The sequence below is a fragment of the Scardinius erythrophthalmus genome (genome assembly GCF_964197995.2).
Source record: "Scardinius erythrophthalmus genome assembly, chromosome: 18".
Classification (NCBI taxonomy): domain Eukaryota; kingdom Metazoa; phylum Chordata; class Actinopteri; order Cypriniformes; family Leuciscidae; genus Scardinius; species Scardinius erythrophthalmus.
Window position 1 is genome coordinate 28,319,568 of NC_138238.1, and position 25,818 is coordinate 28,345,385.

The window sequence follows — 25,818 nt, forward strand, 5'->3', positions numbered from 1 at the left end:
CAGCCAGCTGTTTATCATCATGTTAATTATTGTACCTTTAGCCCCAACAGCAGGGGCGCCTTTTACCTCAAATACCATACTTTTACATATTCTTCCGTTATTGAAAAACTGTAGCCTTTATCTTGAACAAAATCATTAACAAGGCCTTTGTCTCGAAATATATTTAATAATTTTAGTGATTCTCATTTGCTAGTTACATATTCTGTGTAATTAGATTACTGTACTAATTACTCTAAAAAGCATTGGATTACTTATTACTTTCTAAACCCCATATCAACTTCAACCAGTGGAACAATACAAGGATGAAAACAACACTGCACTCTTAATTCCTTCAAATAAACAATAGGCCTGTCAGCAAGGTGCAGACAGACAATGAAGTAGCAGAAGATGATTCAAAACAAAGAGTTTAGTAAAAATCCAAAAGGTAATCCACAGACGGCTTAGAACAAACACTGATGCTAATATAAACGTAGACTGGACAAACACTGAGTGAAGGTGAGGAACTAATATACACATGGTGAAGAAAATTACAAACAGCTGTGATGATGATTAGTGTCCATATAGTTTCTATAGAAACTAACAGGTGGCGGGAAAATCAAATAAAGGAACACATGTGACTAATGAAAACAAACAAAGTAAAAAAAAACTAAACCAATAATGAACACAACTGATTAAGTGACAGAACACCCTGCCTGGAATTCAAGACCTCACAGCGTGGAGATGAGAAAGGGGAGGCTTAGGAGGTGGATGAAGGGATGGAGATGGGAGGACGATGAAACCCCGGTGGCGAAGATGGATGATGTCCGCTTCCGCAGACCCAGAGCACAGCAGGGATGACAGCCCACGGTGGAGTCGAGGGAGAGAGGAGCCAAGGTGTTGCTGTGGCTGACGACATCCATGTGACGACAGACGAAGAAGGAGCCGATGGATCCCAGGGCTCAGACGGAGAGCCGATAAACTTGACCAACACAGCTAGCAATGGAGACCTAGGTGAAGCCGCGGTGACTAGCATCTGAAGCGGAGCCAGAGTGCCAGAGGACTGAGGCAGAGGGAAGGAAGGAGGAACCCGCTGTAGCCGTAGGGGTGGAGAGGCTGAGCGCAGGGGAAGGCTCGCAAGTCTGTGGCGTAGGCAGAATGACGATTGACCAAGATGGAGCCGGAGGGACGAGAGAACCCGGTGTAGCCATACGGTCGAGGGTCTCTGGTGGAGCCACAGGATCCTCTCACTTGGGCAAGGCTGGTGGTTGCATGACCTGCGGCTTCACGTCGCAGCAAGGCGTCACTGTGGAAGGCAAAGGGTTGCAGGCATCCAGCAGAGGTGGGGCTGGAGGACTGGCTGATCTTTGCAGCTAAGGTGACCGAGGTAAATTTGACATGATCAGTAATTCCAATTCCCTGCAGGTCGATGATATGGTCTTACTTCGGTCTTGAAACAGCAATGATGACGAGCAAACAAATGTTTCGCAGTCCATACAAGTTTCAGTGCTGTCTTGAAACAGCGATGATTTAGAACAGACAGATGATACCAGGTGGGATAGGGTGGGTTCAAATCCATCAGCCAGTCACCCGTGTCCGAATCCATCAGTATTCCCTCTGTTGCTGCTGTCGCTGGCTCATACCCCTGGTCAGACTCACTCCTGGGGTACCGGCTCCGAGGCGATGTACGGCGATGTCCTTTCCTCTTTGGGCTCTGACTCACGGATCGCGGCGGGCCCTTGCCTTGCTCTGCATTTGTAGGGGGCTCTTGTGAAGTCTCTGCGGTCGAGGGTGGTGGGCTGGGCTCAGGGTCTGGCTGTGTCCTGGATCGGGGACAGACACTCTCCAGACACCTAATGATGGCTTCCCTCCAGTTAAGGCCTGAGGTGTATGGAAGGTCTACAGGGTAGTGGTGGTTGCCCCAATCCAGAACAGCGATTTGAGGGCCTCGTCGTCAGAGGGGCAGGTGACGGCAAGATGACAGAATAGTTCATCTGAACCACCGCAGTCAATTTTGCAGCGTATTCCATATTTGGGTCCGGTCTTCTGTCAGCAAGGTGCAGGCAGACAATGAAGAAGCAGAAGAAGATGATGATTCAAAACACAGAGTTTAATAAAAAATCCAAAAGGTAGTGATGGGACGGTTGATACCGGGGCTCCGATGCTCTGACGTAGTTTTCAAAGCACCATTGTATCACACACTGCACCAATGCTTGTATCGAAATGACAGTACCACGTGATTGATGACGTTTGAAGCTTCGAATGTCATGCAGTATCGGAAGGTCGGAACAGCTGGTTGAAAAAAATTGGCGCTTCGCCACCCCATCTGATGCAATAAAAGGGAAATGATTATGGAGGCGGCATTATTTAATTTATTTAACACTACACTTCCCTATAACATAATTGATATATTTTTTTAAACAGAACACCCAAAATATTTTTTCAATTACAATTGACCAGTTGACCAGGCTACACATGACACGAGTTGTGGTCTCATTGGCACAAATTAATTTAGATGAGATTAGATAGAACTGTATTGATCCCACACTTGTATGTCACAGACTTCCGAAGATTTGCTTGGTCACATGCTTTTTCTGCTCTGCAGTGATTTGTTAGACATGGTGGAGTAATGGTAACCACCAGATGTCACTAATGTGCATTGTGTTAAAAGCTTAAGTAATGAACATAGAGGTAATGAACCTTTTTTTGGCACAATTTGATGAAAGCCTCAAATGCTTCAGAAAGCCTTGGTTTCCCACAAAAGGTAATCCACAGATGGCTTAAACCAAACACAGCTAACACTGATGCTAACATAGACCAGACAAACACTGAGTGAAGGTGAGGAAGGAACTAATATACACACGGGGATGAACTAAATGACAAACAGCTGTGATGATGATTAGTGTCCATGGAAACTGATGAGTGGTGGGGAATTCAAACAAAGGAACATGTGACTAATGAAAACAAACAAGGAAAAGGTTACAAAAACATACATGTTAACATTCGATGTTGAATTTTGATGTTAAATCCACTATTGTTTAGATAGAATTGTTCTATAATGCTAGTACATCAGAAGTAACTGTAATTAAATTACAGAAAAAATAAGTTACAATTAATTACTTTACTTTTCAAGGGAAAATAAAATAAATTACAGTAATTAGATTACTTTGTAATACTGTTATTTTGGATACCGTTATATTGCCTGCCTCGCAACCCGTCACTGTTACTTGCAACAGCCACTCGACCCCCGATTGTAAATCTGACATTTTGAATATAGCGAAATGAAATTATTTTTAAGTGAAATTATACGTTAAATATGAAAGTAAAACAGCGGTGACAAGTTTGTGAGTCATTGAATCAATAATTCAAACAGCTGATTCAATCAGGAACAATGCAAGTGAAGGGTTGTGTCTGAAAACTGGTAAATGCTGCCTTCGGAGGACGCATTCCAAGGTCGGAAGGCATCAAGGCACGTCCAAATGCAATGTTAGTTTCACTTCTTGTCTCCTGAGATACCTTCATCTGATCGATTTTTGAAGGCAGCATGGACGTATCCTTCGCTGCCTTTGATATCCCTCAATCCTGTGCTTTCCATTCTGTGACAGTTGAGCTAGAAAAATAAAGATGGCGTCTGAAAGTTGCGGCTGATCGTCAGTTTTGTGTAGGCCTAAATATACATTTTTTGATAAACGTTTTTCACTTATGTCATTTCTAGTGAGAAATTATGTCATTTCTAGCGAGAAATTAGCCTACTATTTTAGTCATTAAATATTCACTTAATTTTCACCAAAGCTCGTTCTATTTTGATGTAGAATAGACAAAGCTAGAAATAACAATAACTAGTTGTCACAGAAAAACAATACATGACAAAATATAGACTATAGACAATTTACAATTATGAGCAATGAACTAACTGTGACTGGCATATTTTACTCTTACAGGGTTGCCAACTCTCACGCATCTGGCGTGACAGTCACGCATTCAGCCTCAATCTCACGCTCTCACGCTTAACAAAGAAATCTCACGCTAAATTAGACATTCTTCTGTGCTGTATTTTTTTTCACTCGTGTGCACTAAATTTCAGAATTACTATAAACAATTCAGGCTCTTAACTACTGGATGGACCACTATTTATGGCGCAAATTAGTTAAAATCTCCCGGAATCTAGAGCGAGCACGCATGCGAGACAGAAACTGTAGCGCACGCACGGCGTACGGCAGCGTTGAGCATTGTAGCCAATCACTGACATGTCTGTTGAACGCATTGGCCAATCAGAGGCGTTTAAATGAGTCGCTGTCCTGAAGATGTGTTTTGCGCGAGCTCACCGAGTTCTACACTTTCGCAAACCAGTCATTATTATTGCCTATAAACTTAAGATGCAAATAAAAGATTCACTGCAATGTATTTGATATTCTTGATGCTGTTCTGATGCGCTCCATTACGCACCGCTCTGTTTGGTGTTAGGATGACTAAAAGTTCAGCGGTCTAGCTCTTCAATGTCAGAATGATTAAAGAAGTGAACGAATGCCTGGCAAAATGTAAGTGGAAAACATTTAATATTTGACTGTTTTACAATAGAAATGTTCAACTACCGACAGTATCCGGTGACGCGAATTACTCAAATTTTTATTTATTTACGTTACTAAATTTAGCCTTTTTGAATTGAAAATATGCTATAATTTCTTTGATTCATTTAGAGAGAATGCATGCATAATTAAAAATAAAATGTTATTTGCAAATAGTTACAATTATTTCACTAATACAATAAGCTTTTTTTCTTTATTCCCTTAAATCGCTTTTATAATTAATTCCTTTAAATAAAAATACCCCAAAAAAATTGGGTTGGAATACCCCCCCCCCCCCGTTGAAATATATCCCCCCCCCCCCCCGTTGGAGAAGTGTCACTCCGAGCTAAACTCAAAAGTTGGCAACCCTGCTCTTAGTTGAACTGTTGTGCTTGTGCACAGGGTTGCCAGGTGCCAGCAAGGTTTTCCAGCCCAAAACCTCGTCAAAAACCGCCCAAAAAACCGCCCAATTTTTTGTGTGGCTTGTTTCTCGTTTAAACACATTAAAATCATTAACAAGCTTTAAAATGACCCATTTTTCGACTTAGCCTATCCAATTTTAGAAACAATATGAACGCAAAAGTAGGCTACTGATCTCAATCAGACTATTCTACTAAACTACAAGCTTATGTTACGGAAAATAATGCGATCAACTTATCGATGAGTCTCTTTATTGTCAATAAAAGTCACTTGGAAAAAAGCATTCAGTAGGCTAACATAAAAACAGTGGATATATGGACATAAAAAATAACCCACTTTAACATTTCATTTATTTCAAATGGCAACATAAAACATGCATATTAGGGCTTGGAGGAAAAAAAATCGATTTTTTTTATTACAGATATTAATTCAAATTAAATTGCTTCTTTTTTTCTTTTTTCTTTTTTTGCCCTTGCTTACAGATGAGGTTGACCGAAGTTATAGCCACTTTCGTTTCAACAGAGGATGAAATGTGTCGTTACAGAGCTGCACCATTCTTTAAAAGTCTGTGATCTCGATTCAAACACTCACGCGATCTTCTTCCATTTCGTCTGTCAAACCTTTGACAAAATCATATCGCAACATTCAAATCTGTGTTGGCGTGCGTGCGTCACTTTAAGGTAGTGGGAGGGAGTGAGGTTAAAGCCGCTTGTCCACCAGCGTCCGATCAATTTTTGTTTGGCGTCGCGTCAGAAATCATAAGCTTTTAGGGGGCACATCAGCCAGAGTTGTAGTGTGTGTGTGTGTGTGCGCGCGTGCGTGTGTGAGTGAGTGAGTGAGTGAGACTGCTGCCTGCTGAACATTGGGTCGCAGGAATAAGGATCTTAAGTGCCGGTGTTTTGGGAACAAAAACCCGCCGAACTGATCCGAAACCAGCCCAAATTTTATCCACCCGCCCAAACCCATTTTTGCCCGCAAAATAGATTGCAAAACCGCCCAATTGGGCGGTAAACCGCCCAATCTGGCAACCCTGCTTGTGCATGACAAATAGGCTTCATATATAAGGAAGGACCAAATAGTTGTTGGAGCAACTGTACTGTAAACGCCAGTGGGTGGCGGTAACGTGTAACCATCGCGCGCTACAGCAGACAGGGAGCGAGCGAAGAAGAGATTCTGGAGGGCCATTTGAAAAGATTCACAGATCACATTGCGTGTAATATTAGTAACACTCGAAAACTTCATTTTAGGATGTTTTAATACATTAAAAAGCACGACATTTTTTATTCATTATGAGCAAAGGACCTCAAGGTAATGTAAATCTCTTTATTTTTGTCTAACCTTATGCGATCAGTTCGTGTTTAAACTAAAGGTTTAAAGTTAACGTTAGCGCTTTTGTGTTTTATACTTTTATTACTAACGTTACACTCGCCGGATGTTGTCGTTTTTTAAATGTGTTTAACAGTGCAAATGTCCAAATGTTTCACTCCATAATAACTCGAGAAATCGATCATAATATCCTGATCCATTTTATCCTTATTCTTTTTATCCAATTATCAGGTATTAAGTGGCGTAACGTTAGTGTATTACCTTTTTTATTTTTTTTTATTTTTTTATTAAACATGCTAACATGTTCAACGTGTATTTGATCATTATTGACCCATGAACACAATCACAAAAAAGGCAAGGCTTGCTTATAACAAGGAGATACATTAGCCTAATACATCACCGTCGAAATACAGCCTTTTGGGCATCTTGCCATCAAACTTATCGATGATTAAAAAGGTTGGGAGGTGCAAGCTATAATATATAGCTATAATATAAAAAAAAAATAAAACTGACGAAAGATCGATATTAGGATCTAGGTCAAATGTAGATAGTAGCCTACATCAGAATATTGTATCGATATTGTATCCACCCCTAGTAGATGAAGACTTCAGCATGTATGTATTATGTAGGGCTGGCTTAAAAATAACAATTCCTCCATTTTAATTTACCCATTTTGATGAGCCAATATTGATTTTTTAAAGAATCGACTTATTTGCAGTTGATCCTTTCAAATGGTCAATATCGTCATGAAATTCAAATATTAAATACCATGAACTTGTTAGTTAGCTAGAAAAATGAACTCTAGAGAGGAGCATTTTGATATATATTACATATTCGTAATATTTAACACTTTTTAAGACCGCTACCATTTTAATGTTTAAATTTAAAAAAACAAATTTGAGGAGACAGGAAACATAATCATGTTGTTAAAAATGTATTATAACGTTATTATCATAACCAAATCTGCCTTTTGTGCAATTTAAATGTTTGTAAACAAATCTTTGTATACAAACAAAGTTTAGCCTATTTCTTTTACTTGAGAAAATTTGGACATGCACTGTACTAGATATATCTAGGCTAAATTAATTTAAATTGAATCAAATTGAATTGAATCGTAACATTTGTGTCAATGCCAAGCCCTAATATTATGGATTCCTTTATTATTTAATGTCTGTGTGAACCGGAAGTTGCGACCAACTTTTCAGGAAACAACATTTCGGAGAGGAAAGCAAATTTTAAGATTTTAATAATGTTTATGAAGACAAACATTTTTCAATTGTGGAATAACTTGCATGTATTAATTTGTTCACCACAAGACTTGTAATGTTTGCTAACAAAATAGGGTAAATTTTGATTTTCACCTGTTAGCCTACTTAACAGGTATAAGTGAGAGGGTTTCTTGTATAGTTTACAACATTGGTTGAGAGAATTTTGACATGTAGTGGAAATATTTCCGAAGGAACTGATATCGGATTGGATTAAACCAGTGAGTCAACAGAGTTCTGTTTGATATTCTTTGATATTGTTTGATACCCAAAACCAGTTAGCACTGTCTATAGTTTAGTAGCTAAAACTGGCTACCAAGAGACCAGTGAAAAGAGCAGGAAACAGGAGATGAAGTGATAGTAAGAATGAGCAGAGTTTATTGAATGAATAATCTTAGTTGTGTCTGTTTGAACTTTCAAGACTTTGTCTAAGCAGCACAAATTCAACATTTTATGCCAAAGAAGAAAAAACTACTGTTTCACTACATTGTCCTGTGATTTTTAAATTCCTGTGACATTCCCTTTATTTGTGAAGGCAACACATCACATAACATAAAATGAAACAATAGCAAGCATTGCAAGAGCAAGCAAAATAACACAGTGGCTATAATGCATTTTGGAACTCGAGGAATTTGGGAATTAGCCTACTCCTAAAATGTCATTTTATTGTTATTATTTTTTAAAGCTGCAGTCTGTAACTTTTTTGGGTTAAAAATGATCCAAAACCTTTTTTTGAGTAAGAACATAACCAGCCAGTGTTCAGAACTATCTGCTTGCCTTAGCTTGATTCAAAACGCTAAGCTTGTAATAATGCTTTTAATTCCAGTGGTACTGGTGGATTTCCGTGGGAAATTTGAGCATGTCTTTGCGTCATTATGTCACATCTGTACACATAAAGAAGGAGTCTCGGCTAGTAGGCTATGTTGCGTGTGAGGATGTTGGAGGTGGAGATTTATAGCCTTTTCTTACAGAACTTGATATAAACTTATCAATTTGATGGTGGATCCAGAAATGTTTAAACGACAATCACCACCAGTAACAACTGGAGATTCACCCGTTGTAAAATGCAAAAGACATCGTTCGGACTTTGGAGTGGCTACAGAAAAAAAGAGACTGCAACCGGGCCCATGCGAAAACAAGGATAAATATAGCTGCAAGCAGCCATTACCGGGGCCAAGCAGAATAAGACGACAAGACATGCTAACATGTCTGAAAGTGTCAGACCAACTGCAACAATGAGCAATTAAAGACATTTAAAGAGGATTTTAGGCAAAATGCCTGAAAAATCATAGATCAATAATTAAAAATATGATTGAATGGATTATCACTTTCGACCAATAGGTGGCGCAGTTACAAAACTGATGTGATGTGGTCAGAGTGAAGTGACAATGAGACAAACAAAGTTTGGTGTCAATGTCAAGGCATTGCAGAGATAAAGCCTGAATAGTCCTTTTGTTATCATGCCTCAAATTTGCTGCTGCGGTATACGAAAACAGTTTCGTCAATCGACACGAAATCCATCAGTTTTAATCGGCGCGGTCTGGAGATGATACGATTCGATTTTTGTGAAAATCGGACAAACGGTCTAGGAGGAGTTCGAAAAAAAGTAGGTTTTAAATGAAAATCAAGATGGCGGACAGGAAGTTTGGCCAAATAAGGAAAACTTGGTATCTATGTTCTCAGCTTGACCCAAGGAATCTATTAAGACCAGTTGCATTACAATAGGCCAATTTATTCAAAAGTTATTCAAATTTTGTTATAACTTTTGACCACTAGGAGGCGCTGTCTCAAAATATTATGAGTACCTTCAGGGGATGGTGCAGATGGCACATTCTGAGTTTCGTAATATTACACCAATGCATTTGTTTAGTATAGCATTTTATTTCACAAAACTGTATTGAAGTCAATGGGAATTCCATGTTTTGTTCTATTATAGCGCCACCAAGAGGCTCAGTCCCACCTTTTTTTTATGTGTCCTCAGAGTGAGCCCATACATATGTGTGTCGATTTTGGTGAAAATATCTCAATTCACTTCGGAGTTATAGACATTTATATGAAAAAACACGTAAAAAATGACTGACACGTGACTTTGATTGGAATTTACTACCCCTAAACATCAATATTTTCGCGCACAGGCATTGGCATTTTGCTATCGACCTATGTTTCCAAACTTCTGACGGTGGTTTCGTCTCGATCAGAGTAGCGGTTTCGAAGATATAGCCAAATGTTTTTTAAGCGCTAACTCACAACGCTACACAAACCGTAAGGCGAAACCTAGCATGTTTGGTATCGTAGGACTCGGCAACGATTCAGGAGTCTAATGAGATGAGTTTCGTGAAAATAAGATCAATGAACACAATCACACCCAAAGTTATAAGCATTTGGAAAAAAACATTCACCACTAGTTGGTGCTGTTTCGAAACTTCTCACGCTCCTTCAGGACATCGTGCTGATGACCCATACCAAGTTTCGTAACAATTCGTTCATGCGTTCTTAAAATACAGCATTTTAGCACAAAATTCAAAATGGCCGATATGGTAAAATTGAATATCAGTCGACTCAGCATGTTGCCCTGAATCTAACGAGACCCAGTTTATGATTTTTGGACAAACTGTTCAGAAGTTGTAAGCAAAAATAGCCATTTTTCATATATCTGGACCAGTAGGTGGCGCTGCGCCGAAACGCAGCATGTTGCCTCAAGTCATGCTTGTGAGTATATGTACCAAGCTTGGTCTGAATACGATAAACCGTTGCGGAGATACAGCCTTACGACTGTTTTTGCTAGCGCTACGTAAAATGTATTTGTGCGTTTATCGAAAACGGTTTGACGAATCAATTTGAATTCCATAACTTTTTGTCAGCACTATCTGAAGATGATCTGGTTAAATTTTCGTGCAAATTGGACAAACCGTCTAGGACGAGTTCGAAAAAGTAGCTTTTTTTTAAAAATCAAGATGGCGGGCATATTTTTATGACAGAAAATGACATCATAGGGTGCAATCGAACCGTCATTAGCTCAGGAATCAGATGAAAAAAGAATTTTGTTTATTGGCCTTATGGTTCAAAAGTTTTAGCAAAATGTGAGTGAAACTTTGGACAGGTGGTGGCACTAGAGGGAATGACTTAGAAACACCAAAATTGGTGTATTTAATGTTGGGACTGTCCTCTATCAGAATGTCAAACCAAAACAACTTTCCCGCAATCGGTTCTATGGCATAGACGCCCAGTCCGAAGAAGAATAATAATAAGAACCGGAACAAACACAATAGGTGCCTCCGCACCTTCGGTGCTTGGCCCCTAATAAGAACGGGAACAGATACAATAGGTGCCTCCGCACCTTAGCTGCTTGGCCCCTAAATATCGGAAGGGCATTAAATGTAGTCACACAGTGCTGATGTTGTTAACATTAACAATTTGAGAACAAAGTATAATTTGCACGGTTTGACGTGATATGATAAGCGATCGTTAGATTTAATTAGCGATATTTACTGCAATGCTTTTTTTCCTTTAGTTGGTCAGAACAAAAGTGGATGTTACTTAGGCTACTTTTTCAGATGACATTTTCCAGTGAAAATTCTTATGTTGGTCATACTTCCAAAAAGTAGAATCTGTGATTCCGAATGTCAGTATCCACACCGGCGCGGCGACTGACAGCCGCACATTCTCCTCAAAACATTGGATTCATCCACGCCGTGCCGTGCCGAGGGCACAACCCACGTAAAGTTGATAATTCTGCGAATAACTAGTGCTGGGCGGTTTACCGGTTCATACCGAATACCGGTGTTTATTTTTGTTACGATATGAATTTTTAATATACCGCAATACCGGTGTATGTCGCTTTAATCGGAACGCGGCGCTGCGCGACACAGTCTCACCCCTCATTTACAACACACGTCTGCGGCGCATTACAGCTGCGACAAGGTTTTATTCCGTCCTCTACGCGGTGCGTCAAAATAGACTAGGCGCCTATATTTAGCGAAGCGGCGCGGAGAGCCGCTTCTGGGAAGCTTCGATCTGAAACACAAGCATTGACTAGAATGGGCACGAGACGTGTGGGGGTGAGAGTGTCTTTTTTCTCGCGGCGCGCGTGTTTTTATACTGTATTAACGTATCTGAAGTGAACTGACGGTCTTTAGAAAAGTTTCTTTGTTATTACGATTGAATCTTTCTTTATCTTTCCTGATAAAGCAGTGTTTATGAGCGTTGCTGCTTTGTGTACAGCCGTTACCGGGGAAACCACTGTTTCTGCCGCTCCTAAAGCGCGTCCTGCTGGCACCTCTTTGTAAACAGCCTTGCAAACCTGTATTATTAATATTAGTGTGGATTTTTTCTATAATATTCACTCATGACAATAAAATAGGGCATTATAAGTAAATCTACTGCACTATTTCCTCTCTCACTCAGTAGAAAATGTGGTTAACACCCATCATGCTTGAAAAAAAAAAAAAAACCGGTATAATTTAGAAAAAAACCGTGATGTTGATTTTTGGTCAAACCGCCCAGCACTACGAATAACTACAAGATTTCGAACAGAGATGGCGACAAAGAGGAAAAACTACGAACTGCAGCTTTAAATAAGTCTCTTATGCTCACCAAGGCTGCATTTATTTGATTAGTAATACAGTAAAAACAGTAATATTGTGAACTATTAGGCTATTACAATTTAAGAGAAATTGTTTCTTTTTGATTATAATTTAAAATGTCGTTTATTGCTGTGATGGCAAAGCTGAATTTTCAGCACTTCAGTATCATATGATCCTTCAGAATTGTCCAAGTTTCAAGTCTTTAAGTTTGGTTTTAGGTCACAAAACCAATAGGGTTTCTAGCATTTGCACTTTAACTTACAATAATAATAATAGTCATATTTAATAATAATAATTTAATAAAGCAATTCAGTTATTTTTTAAGGCCCACATAGATTAACTAACATGCATGCTCATAAACTTGTTTCAGTTAAAAAAATGACAGGAGATCTGTTTGGTGGTGTGAGGAGCCAATCCTTCTACCTGCATGACATGAAGAGACATCAGTCTGCCACACTCACTGACATCATCATCCGTCTGGGAGGGGTGAGAGATATCATTTGTGTCATTCATCTGTACAGGACAAAGCAAGAAATTGCAGTAATGGTTTCCTTGAATGCAAAGTGATGTTAAATAGTGGATCACATTCTGTCTTTTGATTGTTTCGTATAGAAAGTAGACAGTTTCCTCACTAAGGATGTGAATGTGGTTGTGACGGGCACTAAAGAAGCTCATAGTGATTTGCTGGTGGATAGTTTATGTACTGCAGGAGGGAAACAATCTGGAACCAAGCCTCTGGTATGTACCCAATCCCTTCATACGTTATAGGTGTCTTTAGCTACTACAGTGAGGAAAATAAGTATTTGAACACCCTGCTATTTTGCAGGTTCTCCCACTTAGAAATCATGGAGGGGTCTGAAATTGTCATCATAGGTGCATGTCCACTGTGAGAGACATAATCAAAAAAAAAAAAAAATCCAGAAATCACAATGTATGATTTTTTTTACTATTTATTTGTATGATACAGCTGCAAATAAGTATTTGAACACCTGAGAAAATCAATGTTAATATTTGGTACAGTAGCCTTTGTTTGCAATTACAGAGGTCAAACGTTTCCTGTAGTTTTTCACCAGGTTTGCACACACTGCAGGAGGGATTTTGGCCCACTCCTCCACACAGATCTTCTCTAGATCAGTCAGGTTTCTGGGCTGTCGCTGAGAAACACGGAGTTTGAGCTCCCTCCAAAGATTCTCTATTGGGTTTAGGTCTGGAGACTGGCTAGGCCACGCCAGAACCTTGATATGCTTCTTACAGAGCCGCACTCCTTGGTTATCCTGGCTGTGTGCTTCGGGTCATTGTCATGTTGGAAGACCCAGCCTCGACCCATCTTCAATGCTCTAACTGAGGGAAGGAGGTTGTTCCCCAAAATCTCGCAATACATGGCCCCGGTCATCCTCTCCTTAATACAGTGCAGTCGCCCTGTCCCATGTGCAGAAAAACACCCCCAAAGCCAGGGTTTTTCCTACATTGAAATTTTTTTGGCGGCCGCCAAAACGATTTTTTGTCCCGCCAAAGCCGAGTGAAGCAGGCTACTGACGGAGTGACTGAGAGAACGTCGATCACAGCGCCCCACCCCCGCGCGGGTACTCTCCGTCTTCAGTTCTCGTCTTTGCTCTCTCCATCGCATCAAAATCAACTGATTCTAAAGGTTGGAAGACCGAATCCATGTTTCACGTGGTGCATTTGGAGAATATTTTTGCTGAATTAGCGCTGGGTGTGAATTGCAGTCAAAAAAAAAGTAGCCTTATCTTCTCTTACAACTTGTGACAACAACATGTGAATGCACATGCACCTGACATAACTTTTAAATAAACGCAAAAAAAAAAAAAAAAAATCTATCCAGTTTGAAGTGGTAGGGGTGTGCGATAGGACGATTTTTGATCGTGGACGATTAAAATGTCTCCACGATCTGCTTTTAAAGAAATATCGTAGAATCGTGCATTATATATGTTCTGGCGCCTATGTCCCAACATAACTTACTGAACAACGCGACGTATATTCACATAAAATGTTAACGCAGCAGAACGGGACACTGCAGTTCATAATTTGCATGTGCTTTAATGCCTTGTCGGTTAAACATTTAATTCGCGTGCTGATGCGCTGTTCTAACGTGTGCGTTTCTCAGCGCGTACATGTACATGTGAAGCTCACATGCACTAAAAGCCTGTCTACCAGCGCCTGGATACTGGACTAAGTTATCTTTCGAGTCTTATTGTGCTTATACTGTTAAATACACACAAGGTTTACATAAACAAAGTCGGTTATGTCTAAAGTGAAAGCAAACTTGAGAAAATAGAGAGAAAATCTGCTTGTCAAATGCGTGTATATTAGACCCGTCGCGCTCAGCTCTTAAAGAGACAGTAACAATAGTAAACACGCTGCCGCCTGTCCTTAAAGGGATAGTTCACCCAAAAATAAAAATTATCTCATCATTTACGCACTCTAATGTTGTTCCAATCCTCTATTAATTTCCTTCTAATATTTTCTAATATTTTTCTAATATTAATATTTTGAAAAATGTGGCTATCCAAACAGTAGCTGGTCCCCATTGACTTCCATAGGAGAATATGGAAGTCACTGGGGTACATCAACTGTTTGGTTACCCACAATCTTCCAAATAACTTTTATTTTCAACAGAAGAAAGAAACTTATTCGAGTTTAAAACAACTTGAGAGAGTAAATTATGATACTTTGAATTTTTAGGAGAACTATCCCTTTAATGTTAATAAGACAACAAAATGCAAAGAGAAAATCACTCACTGCTCTTGACTGATAACTTTAATAGTAGCTTTAATAAGTATCAATGTATAATTTATACAGTGAAGTCTATGTTTTGTTTTATTTTCATATTTGTTCATTTAATTACTTTCTTCAATGCTACTGTTAAATACACCTACTGTAGCTGAAAACATAAAGCACTGTTTAATTTGTATATTAAGTTGTGTATGTGTAATGTGTATCTTTGATCTTAATATTTAATAACAAAGAAAATAATGACAAATATTTTTATCTTCACCCCTGTCTGCCTTTTTTATTTTAATATTTTGTTACCTTAGGCTTTGTTTTTAAAATATGGACATTAGTTTGGCTGTAATGCTAAGTCACAAAATAGTAAAACCAACATAAAAAGAATCGTGATAAAATCGTGATGTGATATTTTTGCCATATTGCCCACCATCTTTCAAAACAATGAAAGCCAGTCGTGGAAAAATCACAGTTTATTGTCAATATTGGGCTTGCGGATCATATGGGTACTAGGGTACTCTTTGCTGTGTGTGGATGACCATGTCGGTCAGCCACCACCGAAGACCAATTTTGACCCAGGAAATGCTACCACCCCCATGCTTCACAGTAGGGATGGTGTTCTTGGGATGGTACTCATCATTCTTCTTCCTCCAAACACGTTTAGTGAAATTATGACCAAAAAGTTCTATTTTGGTCTCATCTGACCACATGACTTTCTCCCATGACTCCTCTGGATCATCCAAATGGTCATTGGCAAACTTAAGACGGGCCTTGACGTGCTGGTTTAAGCAGGGGAACCTTCCGTGCCATGCATGATTTCAAACCATGACGTCTTAGTGTATTACCAACAGTAACCTTGGAAACGGTGGTCCCAGCTCTTTTCAGGTCATTGACCAGCTCCTCCCGTGTAGTTCTGGGCTGATTTCTCACCTTTCTTAGGATCATTGAGACCCCACGAGGTGAGATCTTGCATGGAGCCCCAGTCCGAGGGAGATTGACAGTCATGTTTAGCTTCTTCCATTTTCTAATGTTTGCTCCAACAGTGGACCTTTTTTCACCAAGCTGCTTGGCAATTTCCCCGTAGCCCTTTCCAGCCTTGTGGAGGTGTACAATTTTGTCTCTAGTGTCTTTGGACAGCTCTTTGGTCTTGGCCAGGGCCGGGTTTCCCGATAACGATGTATCTTAGCTCTTAAGAGCGCTTTCTACGTGCAAAGTTACGAACGCTCGCAGCAATTCCACGAGCGTTTCCCAAAAATGCACTTAACATGAACGCGCTCTACGTGCTACTTAAGAGTCGCTGTCCATTCGCGAAGTGCTGAAATATAACCTTATATGGAATCGTATTCTGAACGTTTAACCTAATAATTGTCATCTGTTGTGGATTAGCAATCAAGACAAGTATATATAAAGCACCTACAGGCGGAGGCACTGACAAAATTGCTGAACACGAAAAGATACCTTTCAAAAAGATGAAATTAATGTCCTTTTAGAGGAGATAGAGCGAAGCAAATATGTAATTTTTAACAGATTTAAAGGATTTCTTTTATATATTTATTCATTCATTTAATTTTGATTAAAATTATTAATTAAATTATTTCTATTTTTTTCTGACCTTTTTAATTATTTAATTTATACATTAATTTAACCAACAACAAAAAAAGAGTAATAAAGTGTACAATAAAGTACAATCAAAACCTTATATTATAATCACATACATTTGAATAAAGTTAAAGGTGTAATCTGCCGGTTGTCCTGCAGGTGTCCTCATAAATCTGTCTTCTTACGATGCACTTGCGGATGTACGATTACTCCAGAGCACTCGTAGATCTACGAAGATTTTCAAGTGCTACTTAAGCTACGATGCTTTTGGGAAACAGACCGTAATATTAAGATCAGTCGTACGATCGTTTTTACGATCAACTTAGGCTTACGATGCTTTTGGGAAACGCAGCCCAGGTTAGTAGTTGGATTCTTAATGATTGTATGGGGTGGACAGGTGTCTTTATGCAGCTAACGACCTCAAACAGGTGCATCTAATTTAGGATAATAAATGGAGTGGAGGTGGACATTTTAAAGGCAGACTAACAGGTCTTTGAGGGTCAGAATTCTAGCTGATAGACAGGTGTTCAAATACTTATTTGCAGCTGTATCATACAAATAAATAGTTAGAAAATCATATATTGTGATTTCTTGATTTTTTTTTTTTTTGATTGTCTCTCACAGTGGACATGCACCTACGGTGACAATTTCAGACCCCTCCATGATTTCCAAGTGGGAGAACTTGCAAAATAGCAGGGTGTTCAAATACTTATTTTCCTCACTGTATGTACTTACATAAGTGCATTGTACCTAACATTTTTGTGTGTTTGTCTGTTCATGTTGTATTGCAAAACAATTTTGCTGCTATTAAGGATACGGGTAAGGTTATGGACAGGTTTGGTGGTATGGTTAGGGTTGAAGGGCTAGTTCACCCAAAAATGAAAATGATTCCATAATTTACTCACCTTCAAGCTATCCTAGGTGTATATGACTTTCTTCTTTCAACCAAACACAGAGTAAGGCCATTTAAAAAAATATCCTGGCTCGTCCAAGCTTTAAGTCAAGTCAAGTTCAAGTCAAGTTTATTTATATAGCGCTTTTCACAACATAGGTTGTTTCAAAGCAGCTTCACAGTAATAAATTAAAACAATACATCAATGTTTGTTTCTAGTGGAACGTCCACGTTTGGTAATGCTGATCAATAGTATCGTTGATTGATTAATTAAATTAAATATCCCCAAATAACCCCAACTGAGCAAGCCAAAGGCAACAGTGGCAAGGAACCGAAAAACTCCATCAGGTGACCTAATGGAGAAAAAAAAAAAACTTGGGAGAACCCGGGCTCAGTCGGGGGCCAGTTCTCCTCTGGCGTTTATGAACTATAGAGACCGGATTTAACTGTAAGATTAAAAGTATTATATGAATGCCTGGCTGAAGAGATGCGTCTTTAATCTAGTTTTAAACTGGGAGAGCGAGTCTGAGCAACGAACAGTATCAGGAAGACTATTCCAGAGTTTTGGAGCTAAATGTGAAAATGCTCTCCCTCCTTTGGTGGATCTGGATATCCTAGGTATGACCAAAAGCCTCGAATTTAGTGACCTTAAAGAGCGCGATGGATTATAGGGCGATAGAAGATCGGTTAAATAGACTGGAGCTAAGTCGATTAGGGCTTTATAAGTCAGTAGCAATACCTTGTAATTAATACGGAACTTTATAGGTAACCAATGTAGTGATGATAAAATTGGTGTTATATGATCATATTTTCTTGATCTAGTTAGAACTCTGGCGGCGGCATTTTGGACTAACTGTATCTTGTTTATTGAGGTTGCAGGACAACCGGCTAAAGCATTACAGTAATCTTGTCTCGATGTCATGAATGCATGAACTAACTTTTCTGCATCAGAAACAGATAGCATGTTACGTAGCTTAGCAATGTTTCTAAGGTGGAAAAAGGCTGTTCTTGTAACATATGAAATATGATTTTCAAAAGACAGGTTGCAGTCTAATATAACACCCAGGTCTGTAGAGGATGAAGTAACAGGACATCCTACTATGTTAAAGTTGTATTGTGAGAGGTTTTGTGGGTGGTTTTTTGAACCGATGATTAGTACCTCTGTCTTGTCTGGATTTAATAAAAGAAAATTGCGCGTCATCCAATCTTTTATATCTTTAACACACTCTGTCAATTTGGATAATTTAGCGTTTTCATCTGGCCGTGATGAAATATAGATTTGAGTGTTATCAGCATAACAATGGAAACTAATTCCATGTTTCCTTATAATATTTCCAAGTGGCAGCATATATATTGAAAATAACAGAGGGCCTAACACAGATCCCTGCGGCACTCCATAGTTTACTGGAGTTATGATCGATTTTTCTCCATTTAAATAAACAAAATGGTAGCGGTCAGATAAATACAATCTAAACCATCTTAATGCTTGTCCTTGAACACCAGTATAATTTTGTAGTCGATCTAAGAGTATTGTATGATCTATAGTATCGAACGCAGCACTAAGATCAAGTAAAACTAATATTGAGATACAGCCTTGGTCAGAAGCTAAAAGTAAATCATTTGTGATTTTAACGAGCGCAGTTTCAGTGCTATGGTGCGGCCTGAATCCAGACTGAAACTTTTCATAGGTGTCATTTTCTTGCAAGAAAGAGCCCAGTTGAGCGGACACAACTTTTTCTAGTATTTTAGACATAAAAGGTGGATTTGAAATGGGTCTATAATTTGCTAGATTATGTGGATCTAATTGTGGTTTCTTAATGAGAGGTTTTATAACTGCCAGTTTAAATGTTCTTGGAACATAACCTAAAGATAAAGACGAGTTAATAATATTGAGGAGAGGCTCTTCCACTATAGGTAACACTTCTTTCAATAGTTTAGTTGGTATAGGATCTAGTAAACACGTTGTTGTTTTAGATGAAGTGATAAGTTTATTTAACTCATTTTATTCTATAGTTGTGAAGCACTGTAATTGTTCTTGCGGGGTGATAATTGAGGCTGAATTATAAGGCGCGATTGAGGATTGAACGTTTACAATTGTGGTTCTGATGTTTTCTATTTTCTCAGTGAAGAACTTCATGAAATCATTACTACTAAACTGTAACGGAATATTTTGTTCAGGAGACATCTGTTTATTTGTTAGTCTAGCCACGGTGTTAAATAAGAACTTTGGATTGTTTTGGTTGTTTTCTATTAGTTTGCGGAGATGCTCAGCCCTGGCCTCCTTTAAGGCCTTTTTATAACGTGACATACTGTCTTTCCATGCGATTCTAAAGACCTCTAAGTTAGTTTTTTTCCATTTACGCTCTAAATTACGGGTTTCTCTTTTTAGAACATGCGTAGTATTGTTGTACCATGGTGCTTTACTTTTCTCTCTAACCTTTTTTAATCTAATGGGTGCAACAATATCCAATGTTCCAGAGAGAATGGTGCTCATAGTGCTAGTTAATTCCTCAAGTTCATCTGTTTGTTTGGGTTCACTGAGCAGCTGAGACAGATCAGATAAGCTATTTGAAAAATTATCTATGGTGGATGGAAGGATTGTTCTGCCTAATCGATAACGCGGCGCAGCATGATATATTACAGGAGTACGTAATATGCAAGTTACCATGTAATGGTCAGTGACATTGTCACTTTGTGGAATGATATCTATATCGGTTGGATCGGTTCCATGTGATATAATTAAATCGAGTGTATGATTAAAACAATGAGTTGGTCCGGTAACATTTTGCTTGACCCCAAAGGAGTTTAATAAATCTGTAAACGCTATTATCTATTATCTGTGACTATTTCATTTACAATAACTGCCTTAGGTGTGAGTGATCTAATGTTTAGAAGACCTAGCTTTAGAAATTGTTTTTGATTACTAATAGCAACATTTTCTGGTTTAATAACAATTCGATTTTTTCTAGATCCTGCAGTAGATTTATTATTTGATCTCACTAAACGAGGAATAGACACAGTTTCTATGCAATGTTCAACACTATTTATATCAGTTAAATTGGTGCAGCAGAGACTATGATTTGGACTTTTGGTTACTAGTCAAAAGGTATTTAACATTTTGGAGATGTTATCTGACAGAAGATCCGATCTGAATCTGCTTGGGTGTAAGCCATCAGCACGGTAAAGCCTAGGACGCTCCCAAAACAGATTCCAATTATTTACAAAGAGCAGTTTCTGCTCAGTGCACTAAATGACATTAACCATTCATTTAGCGCGAATAATCTACTAAACTTTTCATGACCTAGTCGGTACGTGGGAAGCGGTCCTGACACAATGATCGTTGTTTCAGGCGATGTGCTGCGTACCGTATCGATCAGATTCCTGAAGTCTTTCTTCAGAACCTCCGTCTGGCGCAGCCTGATGTCGTTCACTCCCGCGTGCAGGACCACAGTTCCGACGCGCTCGTTCAGAATCTCGGGAACGCGAGCAGCGATTTCAGAAACACGAGCACCAGGAAAGCAGTGACTATGCACCTTACTTTTATTTAACGTAGCGTGTACGTGTCGAACGATGGAATCGCCGATGAGCATCGCGTTCTGTTTCGCGAAGAGGGGAGAAGCGGTTTTGTGTGGATATCTCGAAAACCGGGAGGGTCGGAGAGAGTTTTCTTGGTCTAGACCTGACTCGCGTCTTCCGCTGCGGAACCATCCAGGCTTCGTGGTGGCGTGTTGGAGCCGGAGTGAACGAGACCATGGCTGATCGCGACCTCGACGCTCGGGACCGATGTTGAGAAACGCACGGAGTAGACGAGGTCGGAGTCAGCAGGTTAGTAACGTTAATCTCTGATTTGTGTGCATCGGCGCGTGATGTTTCAAGAGCCAAACGCCGGTCTATCAGCTCGGCTTTTCTCACTAAAAGGTCGTGGATCTGGTTCTCAACAGCTTCCAGCTCAGACTGCACCGCGTGCAGCTCAAATGTGTCCTCACCTGCACCAAAAGGTAGACTACATACATCTGATATATTCGCCATTTTAACAGATGGACAGTACGTTAAGTTAGCAACGACGCTACCAGTGATGCTATCAATATTAATACTAATTTATGGCTGAAGTCTTGGATATAATCCGTCTTTTTAGTGGTACGGGTGTAGAGTAGACGCACGATAGGCGAAAAAATGTTTGTTTGTAAATGAGTGCGGAGAAGACGCGTTCAGCCGTGATCCACGGACGTAACCTATAGGAGTATCCAGCGTTGGATCACTAGGCTTGAGACGCGTCTGCTCAACAGTCCCTTTATAATGGGAGTGAATGTTATCTTAGGCCCTGTTTACACCTGGTATTAAGATGCGTTTTGATCAATTGGATCAAAAGTAGACAGAGGGAGACACATACCTATTTACACCTGGTGTTTTAAATTTTGTCCATTTTCAACCACTTCTGTCCTCATTTCTTCAAAAGGGAGGGTCTATGGGTGGGTAAGTCTATGGGCTTTCTCAGATCTTTTGATATAATGGACAAAATAAGCTTGTGTAATTTACATACGAACACGCACGGAGACATCGGAAAAACATAGAGCAGCAGCTTTCGTTTCTGCTCTGCGGCCGCAGGACATTGCCAAACGTGGTGCTTGTGTATTAGAAATCAGGAATTGTGAGAGAACATTGTGCTTGATACGTTTCAGACCAAACTTGGGTCTTCAGCTGACAAAGTTTTGCATCCGGTCGAATGCATTTTCGACTATCTCTGGAAGTGGTCGAAAGTGGATAAGCTCAAAACGTTTTAGACCCCATTTACACCTGTGTTTAACTTCATCCACTTGTGATCGGATTGATGAAAATGCATTTTAATGCCAGGTGTAAACAGGGCCTTAGATTTTGAAGCTCAAAAAAGCACATCCATACATCATAAATGTGTTATTCAGTGGTTCTCAAACTGAGATATGTGAGGTGACAGAAGGGGTACATGAACAAAATGCTACCAAAATGCTAGTTTTGCCGTTCATTTAATTCTACCCCACCTTAAAATAACATTAAAGTGCCCCTATTATGCTATTTTAAATGCTATTTTCCTAATGTTGTTTTGGAGTCTCCTACAACAGGTTTACATGCATCAAAGGTCAAAAAACTTTTTAATTTTCTCATAATATACACTTGCACTTCACATTTTCAATGATTCTCAAACGACTCGTCAGATGAATCAATCTCTCTAAATCCCTCCTTTCCGCCAGCTACTCTGCTCTGATTGAAAATTCTATATCAAAATTTATAAGGAAAGACCAGTACTTTGTTTAGGCTTGGTTTGTTGGGAATTACAAACCTGCGTACATATATTCAAACGCACATAACTATAGAACCAATTCTTAATGAGCATGTGAACGCCATCACCGTTTCTCACAGGTTCGCGTTTAAAGTCTGTGTAGAGAGAATGGTGTCGTCTTAGCGGCCCCTAATTTAATAACAAATGATCGTTGCGACGGAAGCAAATCAATCAAAACTAACTTTAGCTGGAAAATAACTTTTTTAAAGAACCGCTATAAAGCCAAAACAATTTCTGTTACCTTAAATTATACGCTTATCTCTGTAAAGCTGCTTTGAAACAATCTACATTGTTAAAAGCGCTATATAAATGAAGATGACTTGACTTGACTTGATTGGCCAGACAGCTCAGTCTGTTGTGATTGGTCTACCGTGTACAGCTTGTCGAAAACAAAAACGCTCATTGTCATAACAACGTCAGCTCTGCGTGTCCTGAGGCTTCCTACACCGTAAACTAAACGCAGTAACAAACAAAGACTTGATTTTACCATATTAATCTGACCGCAAGTCCGATGATGAAACATAGAAAGAACTAGTTATTCAACCCGAACCTCCATCGCAAGGACGACTCGAGCAGGACGTTTCTCAGTGATACACTACTCAGTTTGAGGTACATTATGAGGTGTTGCAACTGTAATTCCTCACCATCAGCATTAACAAGTGCATGTCCATCAACAAACCGATTATTTTACTTGTACTTATTTATTTACTGAGTATTTTTCTAATTTATTGCTGTGAACATGTGGAAACTGTATCAATAACAGTGCATACATTAGCCGAGCTCTAGCGTGAATGATCTAATGTAACATAAACGTGGGTAAAACAAATCTTGCTCCATGCGTAATTTTTCCTCAAAGTAATGAGAACGACAGACAATCTGCATTAATAGACACAGTTATAGGTCATAGTGGCCCACAAACTGATTAGCAGAAGTATTTCAGTAAGACAGTAATAATGTGAGTTAACCAGTTAGCAGGAGACCAACACAATATAAAACTCAAAACTAAGTATATTGAACATCATCTTTCAAGAGCAAGCGGTTTGGGAATCCTGCATTGAACTCCGAGATTTGAGTAGCAGTCGTCAGTGAAATAAAGGGAACACAGCAAAAGTTTAGGATCATACTGCTGTGATATCATGGTAAAGATTAATTTAAACCACTGATTCTTCACATGCTCTTCCTTGGGCAGTGAAAAAAAACTGGCTTTACCTTCACATTGTAGAGCACAGCGTTGACATGATGCTATCCAGAATCCACAGGAATCAGCTGCAGGGTTGAGGTTCAAGTTTTCCCTGGTGTCTACGCGCGCAATAAGTGGGTGGGCAATATACTAATGTTTCATCTTGACGTCACAACGAAACGGCTTATGACTCGTTTGAAAAATGATTTATTTCAGAGTCGACTCTTACTTTTGAAAGATAATAACTTTATATACGGTGCACTTTCAGATTTAAAACTTTGCAGGATGTTTTCATTCACTTAGAGCTATGTTACACACTACATGAAAGGTCATTTTCAAAAAACCATAATAGGGGTACTTTAAAACTGAGCATGTATTTCTAGCAGGTAAAATGCGATAAATACATGACATCCAATCAAATTACCTCATCTTTCGCAGTCAAAACAGCATCCACACAAGCACCATGCATATGATAGGTTTCATGCAGGGTATGCTGCCTTTACTTAGCAAATCACGCTACATACTGCTGTTCTCGACAAGTGAAAGTGAAAATGACGTGAAGGCCAAGTATGGTAACCCATACTCAGAATTTGTCCTCTGCATTTAACCCATCCAAGTTAGTGCACACACATTAGGAGTAGTGAACACACACACACTGCAAACCGTGACACACTCAAAGCAGTGGGCAGCCATTTGTTGTGGCGCCCGGGGAGCGATTAGGGGTTAGGTGTATTGCTCAAGGGCACCTCAGTCATTTCCTGCTGGTATTGAGAATCGTATCGAGACAGGTTTTTTGTTTGTTTTTTCGAGGGGGGTTAATTAAAGAAATTAAATAAAGGATTAAAAGGGATGTAAGGGAATAAACAAGAAATAAGAATGGTAAAAGTTGTTACTGGTCTAATTATATCCTATTAGTGAGGTAATCTACTTAAACTCTTTGCAAATAATATTTTATTTAAAAATATGCACACATTCACTCTTGTTTCTATGTCTAATATGTCAAAAATTTAAAAAACTTATCTTGTCTCCTCACAATCAGTTATGATTGACTCCATTTAAATTATCATAGACAGACTTTTAAACCACACGGAATCATTTCTGTGTTACAAATATTCAAATGATCACAGAAGTACTTATAGTTTGGATATAAACACTGGTACCTATGGTAGGGATCAAAATAGTGTAAATCACCTTTTGAAAGTAACTTGGTGCTTCAAATAACGTAATCATTATTGTTATCATTGTTACGCCACTAGGTGGCGACAAGTGACTCTTAAAAAATGAATTTGGCATCGACTTATTCATTCAAGAGATTCTTTCAAAAACGCTGAATCATCCAGTAATGAAAAGTATTTATTAATCATTCATTCAAACTGATTTGTTAAAGTAATTTATTCAAATTAATTAAGTATTTTTAAATCCACTGCAGCAAATAATATTTTGTCAGAGACTCTAGTAAGTTGCATGTTATTTTGTTTAGTTGTCTGTACATAATTGTGGGAGAATCGGGATCTCTGTTTGAAATACAGTTTATTGAGGGCGCTCCCGCACTGAATCCTGATTCCCCCCAAGGTCGTTTTTTAAAACCGTTTTTTTTTTTGGGGGGGGGGGGGGCACATTCACCTTTGTCATTTTCCATACAGTGTATGAAAGCTCAAAGTTTGCACAGGGATGTTTAGTAGATAATAATGCCTTTTAAATGTCTTTTCACCTCAAGATTTGTGGCAGTCGTGGAAGAGCGTTACTGGAAAAAGCCATCCACAGCAATGTAAGTCCACACCTGAATTTATGTGTAGAAAATCCTTCTTTATTTTACTTTAATGCAATGTGTGCATTTGGTCCTACTTGTCATCTCAAAGTTAATCCTTCGCAATCTTCATTATATAAAGTTTTAGGATTTGGAAAATATAAAACAATGATGTGACAATAGGTAAATAGGTCAATTTGTGATGT

General features: G+C 39.0%; 1 protein-coding gene across 1 annotated transcript in view; it reads left to right on the plus strand.

The window, feature by feature from the left end:
- The first annotated feature begins 5,997 nt into the window (after positions 1 to 5,997).
- dbf4b (DBF4B-CDC7 kinase regulatory subunit) overlaps positions 5,998 to 25,818 on the plus strand; it is a 35,527-nt gene continuing 15,706 nt past the window's right edge. Inside the window, exons 1-4 of the mRNA XM_081392673.1 lie at positions 5,998 to 6,269; positions 12,506 to 12,621; positions 12,748 to 12,873; positions 25,583 to 25,633. Coding sequence (XP_081248799.1) covers positions 6,251 to 6,269; positions 12,506 to 12,621; positions 12,748 to 12,873; positions 25,583 to 25,633 — 312 coding nt within the window. The 5' untranslated portion in view covers positions 5,998 to 6,250. The remainder of the gene's footprint in view (positions 6,270 to 12,505; positions 12,622 to 12,747; positions 12,874 to 25,582; positions 25,634 to 25,818) is intronic.